Genomic DNA, 19049 nt, shown 5'->3' on the forward strand with positions numbered 1-19049 from the left:
GGGCTAAGAGAGGTACTGATTGCAATTTGGGTGCTAAGTGCCATGTGGGTGGGGCTATAATGTGACTTAATGGGTGCAGCTGGGGAGGTTACTGCGTGAAACTGGGGAGATTAATGGGTGCCGCAGGGGAGGTCATAAGGTGCAGCTGGGGAGGTTACTGGGTGCAGCTGAGAAGATTAATGGGTGCAGCTGGGGAGGTTATTGGGTGCAACTGGAGAGGTAAATGGGTGCAACTGTGAAAGTTACTGGGTGCAACTGTGTGCTGTGTGGGTGCTAGGCGTAAGCTATGAGGGGTACTAGGTGCGGGCTATGTGGGTGCTACATGAAGGCTATGGGGATACTGCATGTAGGTGGGACTATGGGAGGTACTGGAAGACTTTTGGGTGCTTAGTGGCATGTGGGTGATGCAATAATGTGACTTACTGGGTGCAGCTGGGATGTTACTGGGCGGGAGCGGCAGAGGGCGGGAGCTCTTCCATTACTCACCTTCCCACCCGACCACTCTCCTCCCCGATGTCGGCGAGTAGTGTTGAAGATTGGGGGGTGGAGTCATCTACTTCCACCCCTCTCTCTCTGGTGTGCGCAATCAGAAGGGGGCAGAAGCACAGCATGCAGGGAGGGCGCAGCTCAACACAACGCCGGAGGTGTGTTGAGCTTGTTTACCGCGGCTTGTTTACAGCGGCTTAAAAGGGCCCTGCCATGGCAGATGGGCTCAGCATAGGAGAGAGCTGCAGCATGCCCTTCACTCAGGACAGCACACCAGGCAAAGGCACTGGAGTGTCTGTCCATATAAATAGCACTGATACTAGAAGTATAAATGGTATACCTCTGGTCTAAGGTTTCCAGCAATATGCACACCTTTACTAACCAGGAACATGGATACATTATATATTTTCTAACCTCTAACAAGGTTGTGGATCCTTTTTCGGTACTGGGGTCCCAAGAATATAGCCTGGCTTACTTTTACCCACAGTGTTTTTATTTCCAGATTTCTTACAATGTTCTACCCTAATTTCTCCTCACTTCCTATCTCTTCTTATTACTTTTGCAGCCTGTAAACACCCAATACTTGGTACACTGCACAGATATACTGTACATGACTTGACACATACATGAAACACGAAGCATGGTTACTTTTGTTTATTTGTATTTTCAAATTGTATGTGGCATATCCAACTATTGATCACTTAAAAATGTAAACCTATTGTACCAGAAATTTCTTGTTCTGATACATTACTTAGCAGTGGGCACACTTGGACTTTAGGAATGATGATTTACTGTAGATTGTCACATGACTGTTTTCTTTTATATATGAGGAACAGTATCATTATAAACCAGTAAGGAAAACTTTGTGAAATTTATCTCCAAATGCATGACTAGACCCAAAACTGACTACAAAAAAACCTTGAGTACATATCTGTAGTATTGGCAAAAACTGAAAGTGTAAATAGTATTATAGGGAGTTTAGCAAATTGTATGAAAGCAGATAGCAATGTGTACAAGAATCACCAAAAAGAGTGTCTTGGAAATGGTCATCAGTGCACTGCAATGACTTATGATGCTAGCCCAATGGCAGATACTGTAGCTATGATCCAGTTAACTGCCACATGAGAATTATCTTTTGCTCTGATTGACGTTGTCTTCGCTATAGGGTAACTTGAGTATCTCACTTAGTGAAAACTAAACTGCAAGTAAAACAAGGGGATTCATGGCTTTAAAGTTTTTTACCCACTCACTAGGACTTGTAACATTTAAAGGTTACATTATAAAATCTACACTGAAACATTTTGAGTTAGTTGAGTTATTTTGTGTTGATATTAAAGATTTAAATACCCAACTGTTGGTAAACGGTGTAACTCATGGTTTAAAGTCTAGGAGCTAGAAGCAGGGCTTTAATAATTTTCAGCATGAGTCTTGAGAAAAGACTGTGGACATCTAAATGAGACTCAGAGGGAAGTTTTGCAGTCAGAAGCGAAAAAGCTAATAAGTCAGATCCTGCGGCAAAGTTAAGAATTTGACAGCCAAATCCTACATGAGCTCAGGGAGATTTTACAAACATATAATCTTTCCAGTAGTTACATATAAAGAAATGTTGCCTTGTTGGTTAAGCATTGTAATAATGAAACAGCACAGCTTCCGAGTCTCAATCCTCATGTCTCCCGAGAACAGTATCATATAGCCTCTTTCCAGAACCAAGTACACTGGATTGATGTAAAGTTAAACTTCTGGAAAATATAATAAATCACCATCTAAAAGATCTGCCAGCAGTCCTGCTTCCCAGCACTTTATATTCCCCATCCTTTTTCAGGAACTGTAGATGAGGGTTACATCAGCTTACTTTTACTGTGCTTACATTTATTATCCTGTAACATTGTAATGTTTTCAATAAAGAATGATAAAGTCTGTCTTTGTTTCACATACATGCAAAAAGGGCGTCGTGAAAAAGGGCGCGTGGTGTAAACGATAAGCGGTAATGGCGTTTATAAAAGGGCGCGTGGTGTAAATGATAAGCGGTAATAGCGTTTATAAAAATAGTGTGTTGTATTTCGTTTACAATAATGTTTTACAAATTAAAAAACATTAAATAATTTGTATGAAATCGCAAATTGTGAAAACAATAATCTTCCCTGTTTTAAAAGTAAAACTTATAATTACATATGTTAAAAAAGATAATATATCTATAATCGTTATAATTGTATAATATTGTGTATAACCTTCATTTATTGTTTCTTTATGTAATTAAATTTTAAAATATTGTTTATAACGATGAAAAAAAATATAAGTACGTTCATAATAACTGTTGTAAAACATTAGTAAATATTACTAACATATTACTGCAACTAAAACTAACCCTACCCTCACACAGAACCCTCCCTCTACCTATCCCTAACCCTTTACATCAAGCAGACAGACAGACAAATGACAGCGCTCAAGGCTGCACCTGCATTGTAAACCAACAGAGGCAATGCAGAGCCCCACTGGGGCTAAATACATGCCTTGAATGCAAAACAGATGCAAATTATGTACTAATTCTAATCTAAAAATTTGGATGTAGATTTAAAGCAATGAATGCAGGCAGCCACTAGTATACTTACGTTCAATTTGTACAGCGGCAGATATGGCAGCGCTTTCAAACAGAAGTTATACCTGAATGATTTATCTGCATGGATGTGCAGAGCTCCAGTAACTGGACTATATTATACACCTAGAATTAACTACAGGCAAAGGGGGGTGTTAGCTTCAGTAAGTAATGTGTGCACAGATTATTACCTACTGGACTTCCCCACGGCGATGACGGACCCCCTCGGGGAAGGCCTAACACTAGTCTAGCAATAAAAACATAATATTTCTTGTGCTGCTAACCATAAATGGTATACACATTACATCAAGGAGACAGACAGAAAAATGACAGCGCTCAAGGCTGCACCTGCATTATAAACTAACAGATACAATGCAGAGCCCCACTGGGGTTAAATGCACGCACACATTATTTACTGAAGCCTTGTCTCCCGCTGTACAAATATCCCTAACCCTTAGACCCCCCCTAGTGGTGCCTAACCCTAAGTCCCCCTGGTGGTGCCTAACCACAAGACCCTCTTGGTGGTGCCTAATCCTAAATCTCCCCTGGTGGTGCCTAACCCTAAACCCCCCTAGTGGTGCCTAACCCTAAATCCCCCTGGTGGTGTCTAACCCTAAGCCCCCCTAGTGGTGCCTAACCCTAAATCCCCCCTGGTGGTGGCTAACCCTAAAACCCCCCTAAAGGCTGCCATCCACTGGTCGATTGCCACCAGATCGACCAGCAGATAGATCCCTCTGTGATCGAATCTGATCAAAGAGGGATCTATTGGCTGCCTACACTGTAAACAGATTTTGAATCGATTTCACTATGAAACCGATTCACAATCTGTGGAGCTGCCGCCGCCCCCCCCCCCCCCCCCCCGCATGCATTACCTGATCCGGCCGGCGCGAGCCCCCCCCCCGGTCTCCGCTGTCTCTTCTCCGCTCTGGGCTCCAGCTTCACTTTACTTCCTGTCGGGGGAATTTTAAATAGTAGAGGGCACTCTACTGTTTAAACTTCCTGTTGGCACAGGAAGTAAGTGAAGCCAGCTGGAGCCCAGCACGGAGAAGGGATAGTGGGAACACGCGCTGGCGGAACAGGTAATGTATTGCCGCTAGCGTCGGTCGTTGGACATTCGAACGCCGCTATCGATGCACTCCCGACCCGCCGGCGATCGGGCAAAACCTTCCACATGGACAGATCGACAGGAACGATCGATTTCGGACGGAGATTGATTGTTCGGTCAGCGTTTGCGCAATGATTTCACAGCAGATTCGATCACAGTGATCGAATCTGCTGTATATCGGCAGGAAATCGTGTAGGTGTATGGGCCCCTTTAGTGATCACTTTATTGTGTGGATAATAATGTTTTACAAATAGTGAGTGTAAAAAATACATTACAATGTACTTACTGATCGCTTTATTATGTGAATAATAATGTTTTATAAACAGTAAGGGATACAATTTTAAATAATGTTTAATTTAATACGATAGATATGTTTAGCATTTTTGTAAACGTTATTCGTCACGGGCACATTTTGTAAACTTAAATCATCACGAGCGCTGATCACTTTATTATGTGAATAATAATGTTTTACAGTAAGGGATAAAATTTTAAATAACGTTAGTTTATTTTGGCTTTGGTTTTGGTTTTCTATAGCACATAATAATTGTTTCTTCCTCCCCTTCCCTTCCTCTCTCTGTTATCTGGATGCCCGTAGGTTTGCCATGTCCTTGGCAACCACGGGCGTCCAACTCACGTGTTTACGGCTCTGCCCCTGTGGGCGTGTCCTGTACGCGTGACGTGCAGAGACTCCCAGGTCTCCCGGTCAATTTACCACTTGGAGCGCAAGGAAGGTATGCATGACGCTTCCCCGCCCACCCGTCACGTGGCGGTGGGCGGGCTATGAGGACACCGTGCTGAGTGATTGGCCGAGCCGGCGTTAGACGAGGGGGACAAGGAGGAAGTTTGTATATGGAGTTTTCAAAAGCGGCTCCAATGTCTATGTACAGGGAGTCCTCGTGCTGCGCTTCCATCTGAAGTGGCTGACATAGGAACGCAGCGAAACATGTTATGGAATAAGCGCATATGGTACACCTTTGCTGACAAAGAGCCCCTTATCTGGACTATCCTTCTAACGAGTGGGACTGGTAACTATGCATGGCTTGGACACTTTTTGTGAATCTCTGATGTTAAGTTATGAACTGCCTAAATGCATAATGGTGATTTTAGCCTGAGAGATTTTTTTTGCCCACTGGATGATACTTTATACAGAGCATGATTTTGGACTGCGGTTGAGTCCTCTGGATGGAATAGACTGTTAGGCTTTAACTACTGTGGTTATTTGCATGCTTGCTCTGTGATGCATAGGAGCTTCATTTACCTGCTTGCCTACCCTGGCCTGATGTCCAATCTGCGATTGAGATTGTAGTACACATCAGCTAAGGATCCTCAATCTGCCTACTAACTTAGAAGCTTCTGTATCCAGCCATAATCTGTCTCTTGATGCATGCTCTTGCTGCTATATGCTGTATGCTTCACTTGGAAAACATTTTTTGCTTCACCTGCATCAGTGAACTTCTTGCTTGCTTTTTTGCCTATTTGAGTGCACTTTAACATCAGGATTTTGCCAGTATGGAGGACTGCAGCCTCCTTAGGGTGCTCTTTGATAGAGGGGTGTTTCATTTTTAATTGTATTAGGATGTATATTTTATATATGGGAACTTTTGTGATGTTATTTAGATTTATATACTTTTTGATATAATAAAGACAGTTTTTTGTATGCACCCAAGAGTTAATCCTCCTCTGTTTGTATATACGATAGATATGTTTAGTGTTTTTGTAAACGTTATTCATCACGGGCACATTTTGTAAACTTAAATTATCACGAGCGCAGTTTGAAAACGTTAATAATCTCCGGGCGCCGGTTTAAAACGTTAATAATCTCAGGCGCCCTTTTTTCCTGTTCAGCGCCCATCAAACGATATTTATTATGGGAATATATGGCGGTTCCCTTTTTGTCCACTTGCCTCATGCGCCCAAATTTCCGGTCACCCTTTGTTTCAGTTTACAATAACTGGTGAACAGTGCCAGACAATCAAACTCTAGAGCATAGGTTCTCAACATGTGGTACGCGTACCCCAGGGGGTACTTCTGATGGTCCCAGGGGTACTCAGGCTTAATATACAGTGGCTTGCATAAGTATTCGGCCCCCTTGAAGTTTTCCACATTTTGTCACATTACTGCCACAAACATGAATCAATTTTATTGGAATTCCACGTGAAAGACCAATACAAAGTGGTGTACATGTGAGAAGTGGAACGAAAATCATATATATTTCCAAACATTTGTTTACAAATAAATAACTGTAAAGTGGGTGTGCGTAATTATTCAGCCCCCTTTGGTCTGAGTGCAGTCAGTTGCCCATAGACATTGCCTAATGAGTTCTAATGACTAAATAGAGTGCACCTGTGTGTAATCTAATGTCAGTACAAATACAGCTGCTCTGTGACGGCCTCAGAGGTTGTCCTAGTGAATATTGGGAGCAACAACACCATGAAGTCCAAAGAACGCACCAGGCAGGTCAGGGATAAAGTTATTGAGAAGTTTAAAGCAGGCTTAGGCTACAAAAGGATTCCCAAAGCCTTGAACATACCACGGAGCACTGTTCAAGCGATCATTCAGAAATGGAAGGAGTATGGCACAACTGTAAACCTACCAAGACAAGGCCGACCACCTAAACTCACAGGCCAAACAAGGAGAGCGCTGATGAAAAATGCAGTCAAGAGGCCCATGGTGACTCTGGACGAGCTGCAGAGATCTGCAGCTCAGGTGGGGGAATCTGTCCATAGGACAGCTATTAGTCGTGCACTGCACAAAGTTGGCCTTTATGGAAGAGTGGCAAGAAGAAAGCCATTGTAACAGAAAAGCATAAGAAGTCCCATTTGCAGGTTTCCACAAGCCATGTGGGGGACACAGCAAACATGTGTAAGAAGGTGCTCTGGTCCAAAATGGAACTTTTTGGCCAAAATGCAAAATGTGTGGCGGAAAACTAACACTGCACATCACTCTGAACACACCATCCCCACTGATAAATATAGTGTTGGCAGCACTATTACTTTTGTTGTTGATAAATGATCATTCCTCAGTTTACCTGACTCTTATTTGGTACAAAATACATTTGGTACACAAAAAGGAAGTTGCAGGGCATGCTGGGTTGACCTTTTTTGCTTCTTCACTTCCCCTCATACTTAACTAATGCAGCCTGATTGGCTGAAGCCTCTTTCCCTCCTGTTTCCCCTCCCACACCTCTGTTTCTCTCTGATTGGCCAATATTTCTCATGCTGAGACAATGCACTTTCTATAGTAAAGGGCGGGCAAATCAGGCAGAGGAGAATAAGGGAGGAAAATACATCAAAATTGGCTTCAAAATAGCCACAGTTAAAATGGGAAATGCTTAGGAGGATTGAAAGGTTGTAACAATGTGCTGCTTGAACCACCCTGATATTAAAAGATATACAGCACATCAAATTTTCATTTTGTCTTCTGTCTGGCCAGAACCACATTAGTGTGCCATACAGGAGACAAACCTGTATTTGAATACCCACTTGGTATATTACCATACAAGCCACTGTGACAGAGATCTGAAGACTCAGACCTATTCATGCATTGTTGTTAAGAACCTGGTCTATTGAAAATTAACACATGTAACAACTCCTACCTCTGCCAATGCGTACAGAAAAACAAACCCTATTGTCTAAGCTGTCTGTACTATTATCCTTGCCGTCTGTACTATTGTCTGAAATACGTCACATGGGCACTCTGGTGCAATCTGGTTTTCCCCCAATCATCAGTGTGTATATAAGATTCAGTTGTAAATAAAGATTTCAGATGCTGTTCCACCAACTTAAGTGTTCGTGGTCTGTGTCTCCCAGCTGGAGAGAGGGTATTCACTTAGAAGGGGGGAATTTTACCTGGGTTGCAGATCTGGGATCTGCTAAATCATCTTGTAGCTGCCTCCAATGAAATCGAGCTAACAGTTTGGTGTCAAGAAGTTGGATCCGCCATATACAGTATCGGGTGAGTAATTCTATTTTTTGATTACCACCCTATACTGTCAGAGCGGATTAATAGAACCCGGAAGGAAAGCGCTTCTGTAGCGCCTCTCCCAGGAATCTGATATTCCTAAAGTAAATAGCGGGTCTGATGCCCCAGTTAAGAAAGCAGTACTGTGTGTCTAAGTGAATATTCTCTCTAAACATTGTATATTGCTGTATAGTCGCTTAAGTGAATTTTAGTTGTTATATAAGATTGCATGGTACTGTATAGATTTGTGTAGATTGTATGTGAGGTTAAGCTGAGATTGAAGGTATAAACTTATCCACAGAGGATAGTTAAAATTCAAACCATAAATTGGGTGTAGAGAAACCTGACTAGAAACTATAGAAGAATCACATAAGCTGGAGACCAGGTTTGCCAGTAAAGTCTAATACTGACGTCACCATCCCTAGATAAACCTTCAAACTCAGCTAATCTCACTCTATTTCTTTTTATTTTAGCTTAGCATAATGGGAAAGTCTCAAGGTAAGGAGACTCCAAGGGTTATTTTTGATTTATGATGTATCATATTCTGTGATGCTGTTTAATGCGGATATATAGATTTGTAAGTTTTAGAAAGAATCATGTTCCACAATTTTCTTTGAATCTTATTTCTGAATAACTCTATTTAGGGGTTTCATTTTTTTTTTCCGGAGACACTCAGCAGTTGCAGGTGTCTCTCTGGACCAGGACATTTTGAATGGGCATTTGCGGCCGCAGGATAACTTTTTTATCAGTCCCTCCAAAATGTTCTGGCCTGGCTACTAGATGTTTTGAGCCTTTTTTTCTGATTACTGTAAATGTGTTTGTCTATCTCCTCTCACTGTAGTTTCTGTGGAACTGTGATATAAATTGCTTGTATATGACTGGTTGCACTTTTTCAGCTAGGGTGTACTTTAAATATGCATCTCTGGACATCTGCTCAGAGTTGTTGCAGGTTTCTACCCCCTCCCTCCATGTATTGGGAGATACTTGTGTTAATGCTTTTGTTTTTTCTCTTTCCTCTTCCCTGAAAAGACTGGGGGCAATGAGGAGTGTGGCAGGAAACAGAAACAAAAGAAGATCCCAGCTATTTGTTGTTTGTCTGTTTGTGTATGTGTCTGTGCACAGAGAGGATCCAAACATTTTTTTTTAAAGTTAGGAATAAACCTCTTAATTTAATTGATTGTTTTTTTCTACAGTCAGAAAAGTCAAAAATTGAATGTGTAATTGGTTTTCACCTCATATAATTAATTACCCATGCACAAAGTTGCTGGCCATTACAATGATTTTTAATTTTAATCTTTGAAAAAGGCAACAATTTATTTAAGGGAAACCAGATTTAAAATGCCTTAACATTTGTAATGTAAGGGCAGTAATGTCAAATTAACAGATGATAAGGCATGTTCAATCTGGAGTTTGTGTTTTGGTTACTGGGTATTTTGCATATACCTGAGAATTCAAAGCACACAAAAGTTTTGCTGTCAATAGGTTAATTAGGTTTGTAAATCTTCAAGTAGGAATTAAGTTGCTTTGAATGAAACATAATCATTTTAGCTTGAGCTTGCACTCATGCCGGTATGAATGTAATGTAGAGAGATTGTGTCCAAAATCATCTTGCTCAAATTACTAGAAGTTATGCTCATTCCAGGTTTTCCGTTCATATTGCCAAGAATAATGCAAACAATTGTGTGAATGTTTGGGTACTTGTATGAAATTAGTGGTGATGAGTCCCTTAAGCAAAGTGACATACTTAGAATTTTACACAATTACAAGTGAAAAAATATAACAAATGCTTTTACAGCAATTTCTTTGTTGGTTTCTGGTCTGTATCTGGGTACAATCTGAGGGGTGTGGGAAACAAACCCTGGTGTTGGTGCATTTGGGGAGGTTTTTGAACAGCAGATGTTGACCCCCTGTACCACCCACTGTGCACAGGGTGAGATGGGGGGCCAACTAAACCTGCAAGTGGCTGAATCACACAGCCTCATAACCCGGCCCACATCAGTGTTCTAACATGCCTGGAGAGGGTGGAGACAAATATGTCATGTAAAATACTTATTGGTTGATTTGATTGTAATTGTCTCCATATGTCTGTTTGTATTAATACTGTGCTGTATAAAGCAAGGTCAGAGAAATGTGTTTAAGTGTCAGAACTCTATATTACTAGGATTTACAGAAAGTATGATGTTAGTAAAAGAAATTTGAATAGAGACGAGAATAGAGAGAGTAACCTTTGTCCAAAATATTGTTACATAGCTACGCATGTGGTAAATAGGTTGCACACACCCACTAAGCTGTTTAACTTCTTATTACCATTGAGGACCTCTACATAACTGCTTTGATTGAGACTGAGCTATCAATGACTTGGCTCATGCAGTTTGACAAACCTTGAACTCTTGTCTGACTCATCTTTACAAATTTGCCTGCACAAGTGTTCTTTATTACCTGTTCACTTGGAGACCTACCTGTGATATCACCTGATTATGGAAGACTTTGGAGATCATCTGAACTGATTCTCCTGCACTGATGCAGCCCTAGAAGGATGACCCTCTGCTGTAAGGATGCCCTTCCTGCACCTGCCCTCCTCCTGTGTTGGTAATGGCTGCTTCAAGCCTTTCTTTTGTGACATCCTTTGGGAAGAACTCCGTCTCTGCTGTTGCAACTGTGATGTGAGGTTTCTCAACTGGGATGAGAAGTTGAGTCTGCCCTTCCCTGCCTTCTACAACCTGGCTGCAATTGCTACATCCTTGTTATAAATCTGTTTCCATTTCTTTTGTGGATGCCCAATGCCATACAATGAAACTGCTAACAAAAAGGCACTGGGTGTAGCCACGGTGATTACACGGCCAGCTCTCAACTGCCACTGTCTGTTTGCCCCGAGACAGCGAGAGCTTGGCAGAAAAACATCTGCATTCATCATGAGGGCTTGTGGTGATGAATTCACCGTCCTCCTTCACCCTTCAGATGAACAATATTCTACTCTGCAATAATGAACTGACATTTCCTGGACCCACTCGATGATCATTTTTTTTTCAAAATGCATTAAGAAGTTCTAACCTTATGGGTGAGGTGTGGCTTTAGGCAACCTTTTAAAGTTTACCACATTCAGTTTTCCATTAAGTTATGCAGGGCTAGATTAGGATGATATACTAGCAAAGCTAACTACTGTTAATTCATCTTGTAGTTGTGTAACCCTTTAAACTGTATATTGTATTTGTGTACCAATGACAACACTAACTCCTTGACCTCTAACATACATAGAGCTGTGCATAGTATCTAAGTGATCCCGCCCTTTTCTTTAGAAAAGGTTGGGATCAAAGGTTGGGTTGAAAGGTTGTAATAATGTGCTGCTTGAACCACCCTGATATTAAAAGATATACAGCACATCAAATTTTCATTTTGTCTTCTGTCTGGCCAGAACCACATTAGTGTGCCATACAGGAGACAAACCTGTATTTGAATACCCACTTGGTATATTACCATACAAGCCACTGTGACAGAGATCTGAAGACTCAGACCTATTCATGCATTGTTGTTAAGAACCTGGTCTATTGAAAATTAACACATGTAACAACTCCTACCTCTGCCAATGCATACAGAAAAACAAACCCTATTGTCTAAGCTGTCTGTACTATTATCCTTGCCGTCTGTACTATTGTCTGAAATACGTCACATGGGCACTCTGGTGCAATCTGGTTTTCCCCCCATCATCAGTGTGTATATAAGATTCAGTTGTAAATAAAGATTTTAGATGCTGTTCCACCAACTTAAGTGTTCGTGGTCTGTGTCTCCCAGCTGGAGAGAGGGTATTTACTTAGAAGGGGGGAATTTTACCTGGGTTGCAGATCTGGGATCTTCTAAATCATCTTGTAGCTGCCTCCAATGAAATCGAGCTAACAAGGATTTTCTCTTTTTTTTACTGTAGAAAAATACCGTATTTTTCGGACTATAAGACGCTCCTGACCATAAGACACACCTAGATTTAGAGGACAAAATCCAGGGGAAAAAAATATATACTAAACCTGATGGATCCATGGTGAAGGGGCCTTTTGTGGATTATGCCCCCTTTGAACCTCATGCCCCCTTGTACCTCCTGTGTCCTCCTCTATCCCCCTTGTGTCCCCTTATGTCCTCCTCTGCCCCCTTTGTGTCCCCCATGTGTCTGCTTCTGTCTTGCTTTTGTCCTCCTCTATGCCCCTATGTGTCCCCTTTGTGTCCTCTATGCCCCTTTGTGTCCTCTTCTGCATGGACACTGTACAGGGAGTCCCCGAGATTGTGGCGGGTTGGACGCTGGTATTGGCAGGCGTTCACAAGTCAGGAACTCCCTGCATTTGGACTATAAGACGCAGTGACTTTTTCACACCAGTTTTGAGGGGGAAAAAGTGAGTTTTATAGTCCAAAAAATACAGTAATCAAAATCAAAACGTGGACAGTGTAAATACATATGTTATGTAAGTAGAGCAAGTATTTATCTACTTATATATGTTTTTTTTTCTGAGATAGTGTGGCTGACAGCTCATCTTTAACAAATTAACAAACTACTGCTACTTCCATCTCAGAAATATCACAGCACAATATATATACCATGCTGCGCGTGTCACACTGAGTGCCACCCTGTGATGGCACATATACCCCATCTTGCGTGTGTGACATCATACAATGTTGGTAGATGTATGGCCAGCTCTAGGCTTAGTAATCTTAGCATATGGTAGAACTGATGTTGAGGTAAATAAGAGATTAGCTTCTGCTGGAATACTTAACCATGCCCTTAACAGAAGACTGATATCTAAATGAGGAGTAAATTTGAAAACTAAAACATCTGTTTTTCAGTCAGCCTTTGTACCTACTTTAAACTATGTACTTTTTAACTCTACAAGACCCCATTAGGCAAGATATAGGCTATGGAGATACAATATCTTAGAAGAAAATCAAGGAGGAATAAACTTTATAATTGAAATAAAGGTGGTTCCTATACAAAAGGAAATAAAACAGTCATAATAATTTAGAGAAGACAAAGGCCCATATGTTATTACTAAAGTTCTTAAATTAGACGATGGAATCATCACCTAATCCAATTACATTTACCCCCCCCCCCCCCCAGCAGTAAGGAACTCACTTGGCAATATTATCACCCAATAAGCTATACCTTACTGTATTACATTCTTCATGTTGCCTCTTCCCGTCAGACATGAGCATTAGCTTAGACCTGCAAAAAGCAGGTTTAAACCAGCTAACGCATGTGTTGCACCACTGCATCTGGTGGTCTCCTTTGATCACGGAGGCACCACGCAGTTGAGGCAAACACCGATGCTGTAATTACAGTATCTCAGAGCCCCGGCAAAGCATCTCATAGGCAAACGCAGGGGGGGATTACAGCTGCCCAGAATCCCCCCTCAGACCAGGGCCAGTGCAGTGTCTGGGGACAGGCACAAGTTGAGACACCAGAATATCTGCAGAAATCCTGCAGCTCACAGCACTGCCCCTTTCTTTCCCGGCTACAGCTGACTTGGATAGGGCAGCAGTGTGTGTACCGAGCATTGAGCAGCAGTGTGTATACAGAGCATGGAGCAGCTCTGGGGAGCATAACAGAGTCAGATATGAGCACAGCCCTGTGCCCTGCTGTGTGAATGCTTCACTCTCCCCTTCATTACCAATGTCAGCTGTCCTCATGATTATCTGTATGCAAACTGCTCCTGATCGATCCCGTTGCCGGTCGGTCGAGAAATTGCATTGTGTACCCAGCATGATGTCCTACCATATTATTATACTGTATTGTGAGTGGCTGAGGAAGACCTTTCAGGAATACCCCCCTTGAAAGTTCTGGCTTTGCGCCTGCATCTTTGAAGCTTCCACCAGGGCTCCCCATTGATTCACTGTCCAGACCATTCTTATTGGACTAGACTTGACCGATCTAACTTTCACAGTTGTCACCCAGAGCTTAGCCCTGATGCACTGCCAGCATTGAATCTTCACCACCCGCATTATAATATCAAACCCCGTCCTCCACAGAATCTTTTCAAGGGGAGGTTGGTGGGCTACCTGTGGCATACCATTGGAATAGAAGAGGGGAGTGCATATATTACTACAATGATGTCGAAAAAGAAACAAATATGACCAGCTTTAACTATACACACAGTTTTATAAACGTTTTCCTCACTTTAGGTACACTCTAAAAAAAATAAAACACCAAGCCAAAAAGTCTTGTGTTATTGCCCTTTTCAATAGATTTTCATTTCTAAATTATAATATATGTGTGTGTGTGTGTGTGTTTTTTTATTAACTGGTATGCTACATGAAAACATGTGATTCCAGTTATTTAAAAAAATAAATTCCAGCAAGATCTTTGATTAAACATTAACCAGGTTGAGTCTGTTTAATTGACCAGTACTTACTAATGCTGAATAGTAGAAGAGCTTTCATACACAGGAACTCCTCTAGGGTGATTTGTAACCATCCAAATTCTTGTGAGAGATGTCTCATGCGAACACACTGACTGTACATGCGGGATTTGTGCATTCGATATCTGTTAAAAAAGATAAAGGTCATTTAATCTGTAAATTGAGTTGCAGATTACCAAACAAGCTTATGGTGAACCAGAACTCCTAGGAGTATGTAAGGAGCTACAAAGGACCAAAAAGCCATCTTTCTAAAATGTTAAGCAAAACAAGTTTGCCTCCTTAAAACAGAAGGTATTTGTGATTATTTAAATTGTAGTGAGCATATGATGTTTCCCATAATGCTTCACTGCTGAATATGCAAATCATAATTTGTTGTCCCTGCAAGCTAACCACACCTTCAGAACGCTGGAATGCAATTATGTGTAAGCTTGTTAATTGTACAGAGCCACAATAATCTAACATACATACAGACTCTTATGGATTGGGTGAACCTTATCAGTGCATGACATGTGGCTCTATGGGGTAGTACTTGAAGCACCCAGAGTTACAGAATACCCAGCAAGCTCATGATGAACCAGAAATATGCACATCATGAAATAACTAGGTTAACCACTTAAGGACTGCAGTCTTAAAACCCCTTAAGTATCAGACACTTTTTTCCATTCAGACCACTGCGGCTTTAACAGTTTATTGCTCGGTCATACAACCTATCACCTAAATGAATTTTACCTCCTTTTCTTGTCACTAATACAGCTTTCCTTTGGTGCTATTTGATTGCTGCTGTGATTTTTAGTGTTTATTATATTCATCAAAAATGACACGAATTTTGCAAAAAAAGATTTTTTTTAAAGTTTCTGTGCTGACATTTTTCAAATAAAGTAATATTTCTATATACATTTTTGCCTAAATTTATTGTGCTACATGTCTTTGATTAAAAACAATCCAATAAGTGTATATTTATTGGTTTGGGTAAAAGTTATAGTGTTTACAAACTATGGTGCAAAAAGTGAATTTTCCCATTTTGAAGCATCTCTGACTTTTCTGAGCACTTATCATGTTTCATGAGGTGCTAGAATTCCAGGATAGTATAAATACCCCCCAAATGACTCCATTTTGGAAAGAAAACATCCCAAAGTATTCACTAAGAGGCATGGTGAGTTCATAGAAGATTTTATTTTTTGTCACAAGTTAGCGGAAATTAATTTTTATTGTTTTTTTCACAAAGTGTCATTGTCAGGATCCGCTCTGCTGGCCTTGATTCCCTGGACTGTTTTGTTTCCTATGCAGGTTGCATAGTTCAGTCCAGGGAAAAGAGGCCTTTTTGTCAGTTTGCAAGGCTGACTGATTTGCATCTACTTATCTTGAAATCTGCTTGTCTGCTTCCTTTGAAGGTTTCCAGTATAAATGTCACTTCCTTCCAGAATTCCTTGCTCGTCATAGGCTTTGTTTGGTGAAGACTGACTTTAGAGCCTCAGCCTCTTTGTACCTTATTGCGAATGTTCTAGTGTAGTTAATTCTTAGGGAGTGCATTTTGCACTCCTCCTAGTGCAGTCAGGTTGTATATTATTTGTACTGCCTAAGTCTTGTTTTGCCTTGTCCTGTTCTTGCACTTGTACTATCTCCTGCGGTGGCAGATAGTAAATCGTCCTGTTCCTAGATCGCATTCGCCCTAGCGTTAGAGGCGGTGGATCTCTCCTGTGTGTATTTTGGAGTATAACCTTAGCTGCGTTGCTACTGGTTACTCCTTCAGTCTTGAACGAATGCTTGCTATTGTCTGGTGTAAGACAACCGATTAGCAAGCGTTCCCGCTATCTGTTTGTCTTTGTTCTCCATTTTAGTCAGGGTTGGTATGTGTTGTTATTGTTGCGCCTAACCTGCAGTGACCGTACTATGAGCGCGCTTGTCACTGTTGTGCATAACGTGCAGTGACCGCGTTTAGCCAGTTCATTTGTTATTTTCCTTGGCGTTCAGATTGTAGTTATTTGCTGTGTCTTCCTTACTCAATTCATGCTCTGTCTTTGCTCAGTCTTGTGTTGCTGATAGCAATTGCCTCTCTTGCGATTAGCTGTCTTACTCTGGTCTGTTCTGATGTGATATGTCTACCGTCGCTGGGTGGCGACTAGATTGGTAGACATTCACATAGTCTGTCTCTGTTCTTGCTTTCTTCTGAGTTGCCACGTTGTTGCCCAGTCTTGCTTAATCGTGCAATTTCAACCTGGCATCTGTGGCTGTACAGAGGACTTATTCCTCTGTACTGCACAGCTCCATCTGCTGGTTGGAATTCTCCTCTACAAATATATACTGGGTACTTTGCTTCTGTGACTGTGGGGATTTTCTTCTGCTTCAGCACCCTCAGATCATTACAGTCATTTTCCACTAACTTGTGCCAAAAAATAAAAATCTTCTATGAACTCACCATACACCTAACGGAATACCTTGGCGTGTCTTCTTTCTAAAATGGGGTCACTTGTGGGGTTCCTACACTGCCCTGGCATTTTAGGGGCTTTAAACCGCGAGGAGTAGTCTATAAACCAAATGCCTCAAAATGACCTGAATTTCCGGTTCCGGCGCCTGCATGATCGGAGGTTGTTGTGGAGGATCGGAGAAGTGCTCCGTGCAGCCCCCGGCTCCTTAAGTCACAGGCGGCCAAACATACGCCGGGAAAAGTACCCCCAGGCGGTCCACATTACCAGGCAGCTCCGGAGACCTAGATGGAGAAGTATCTCACCCGCTCTTCCCATAAGAACGTGGAGAAGGGAGGTCAGCGTGGCAAGCGAGCTGACAAGATGGCGCCGGGTAGATCTCAGCCCGCACACAGCCCAGAACCACACTCCCCGGTCAGGAAATGGGACACAGACAGTGTGGATGACGACAACTCTAGAGGGGCATTTCACAACAATGATCACAGAGCAATAGCCACAGAAGTGGCTAAATTCATCGCTCTGGACTTACAAACAATAGTGGAGGGGGCAGTGAAGAAGTCCATAGGGACGGTCATGCGCCAGCTCCAAGAGCACGCGGGGAGAATAGGAGAAGCTGAGAAACGGATAAGAACCTTGGAAAAAGAGCTGGAAACAGCAAATAAACAGCTAGAGGACTCTCAAAGACATGAAAAGATGTTCTATGACCGCATTACAGACATGGAAAATTGCTCAAGGCGGAATAATTTACGGGTGGTGGGACTGCCTGAACACTACAAAATGCAGGACATTGATGACTTCTGTGAAAGAACTCTCCCAGAGATGCTGGAGGGCATGTTCCGGGCAGAACGAGCACATAGAGTGGGTCCGGCGAGAGCGGAGGGGGATAAAAGACCACCAAGGGTAGTGATGGTGAGATACCTGGACTATAAAGATAAACTAAAGATTTTATCAACATTCAAAGCAAGGCGGGAACCGCTGATGGTGGAAGATAAAAGGATTATGATCTTCAATGACTACTCGCTGGACGTCACCAAGCGCCGACAAGCCTTCAATGATGTCTGCTCAGAGCTAGTGGAGAGAAAGGTAAAGTTCGCCCTGATGTACCCAGCAACTTTAAGAGTCACTGCGAAAGATGGAGAGACCTACATTTTCAAGAAACCGTCTGATGCAAGAAAGTTCTTATCGCACCCTACAGCTTTTAAAAGCCCAGTCAGAGGATCTCCTCAATACCAGCAACCTGACGAACCAGAAAGCGACACCTGAAGTCTAAGACTCAAGCTCGGGTCACGTGAGTTCATAAACCTTCTGACTGATGAGAGTTGCCTGAATACTCATTATATTCGTTGTGTTTGCGCATAAATGGTTTCATTACGTTTCAATCCGTTAGAATTACAATAATATTGGAGCCGGAGGAGCGAGCGGTAAGAAAAGACATGGAAGAGCACTTAACGGACGTGAAATGCAGGGAAGAAGTGGGGTCCGCAAACGAAAGGAAGAAATTTGAAGGACTGGTGCCACGTAAGATGCTAGTTAGAAAGCACCTATACACCAGTTTCGGGGGGCAGGGAAGGGGGAGGGTGGGGGGTTAACGGTCACTCCATGCTAAGGGCAATTGTTTACAGGTTATGGCATGTTCATTTTCTTTGTACGCACTGTGAAGTCTAAGACCTGTAATATAAATTTAAAGTGAGGCCAAACACCTCTACTCATACGTTGGCTAACGGACTCCGAATTTTAGGCCCTTAGGAAGAAGATCACACGGACACCAGCTACATGTTTGCAAACCAGATCTTCTTAGTTTAATAATGAAAGACTTCAAGTTTTTATAGCATTATAGTCACATAAAGCATTATGTCATTAAGTTAATAATTACAATATGGCGTGATGGGTTCCTATTTCTGACTTTCATACCTGTCAGCTAATAATTTTGCCAAACACTGCAGAAACATACATATCTATCTGACATGTCCTAAGTCCTTTATTATCTGGTTTCAGTCAGCTGATTTGTTATGATAGAGGGAGAAAATTAAACTTTGAAATCATTAGACCCCCTTATCTAGTTTCTATTGCTCTGAGCTGCTGCTAGAGAG

At 41.9% G+C, this 19049-nt stretch overlaps 1 protein-coding gene across 1 annotated transcript in view; it reads right to left on the reverse strand.

Moving 5' to 3' along the window:
- Positions 1 to 19049, reverse strand: part of AR (androgen receptor) — a 640061-nt gene that overhangs the window by 22078 nt on the left and 598934 nt on the right. Inside the window, exon 6 of the mRNA XM_068247667.1 lies at positions 14531 to 14661. Within this exon, the coding sequence (XP_068103768.1) occupies positions 14531 to 14661 (131 nt within the window). The remainder of the gene's footprint in view (positions 1 to 14530; positions 14662 to 19049) is intronic.

Source organism: Hyperolius riggenbachi, chromosome 8 (genome assembly GCF_040937935.1).
Source record: "Hyperolius riggenbachi isolate aHypRig1 chromosome 8, aHypRig1.pri, whole genome shotgun sequence".
Lineage (NCBI taxonomy): Eukaryota > Metazoa > Chordata > Amphibia > Anura > Hyperoliidae > Hyperolius > Hyperolius riggenbachi.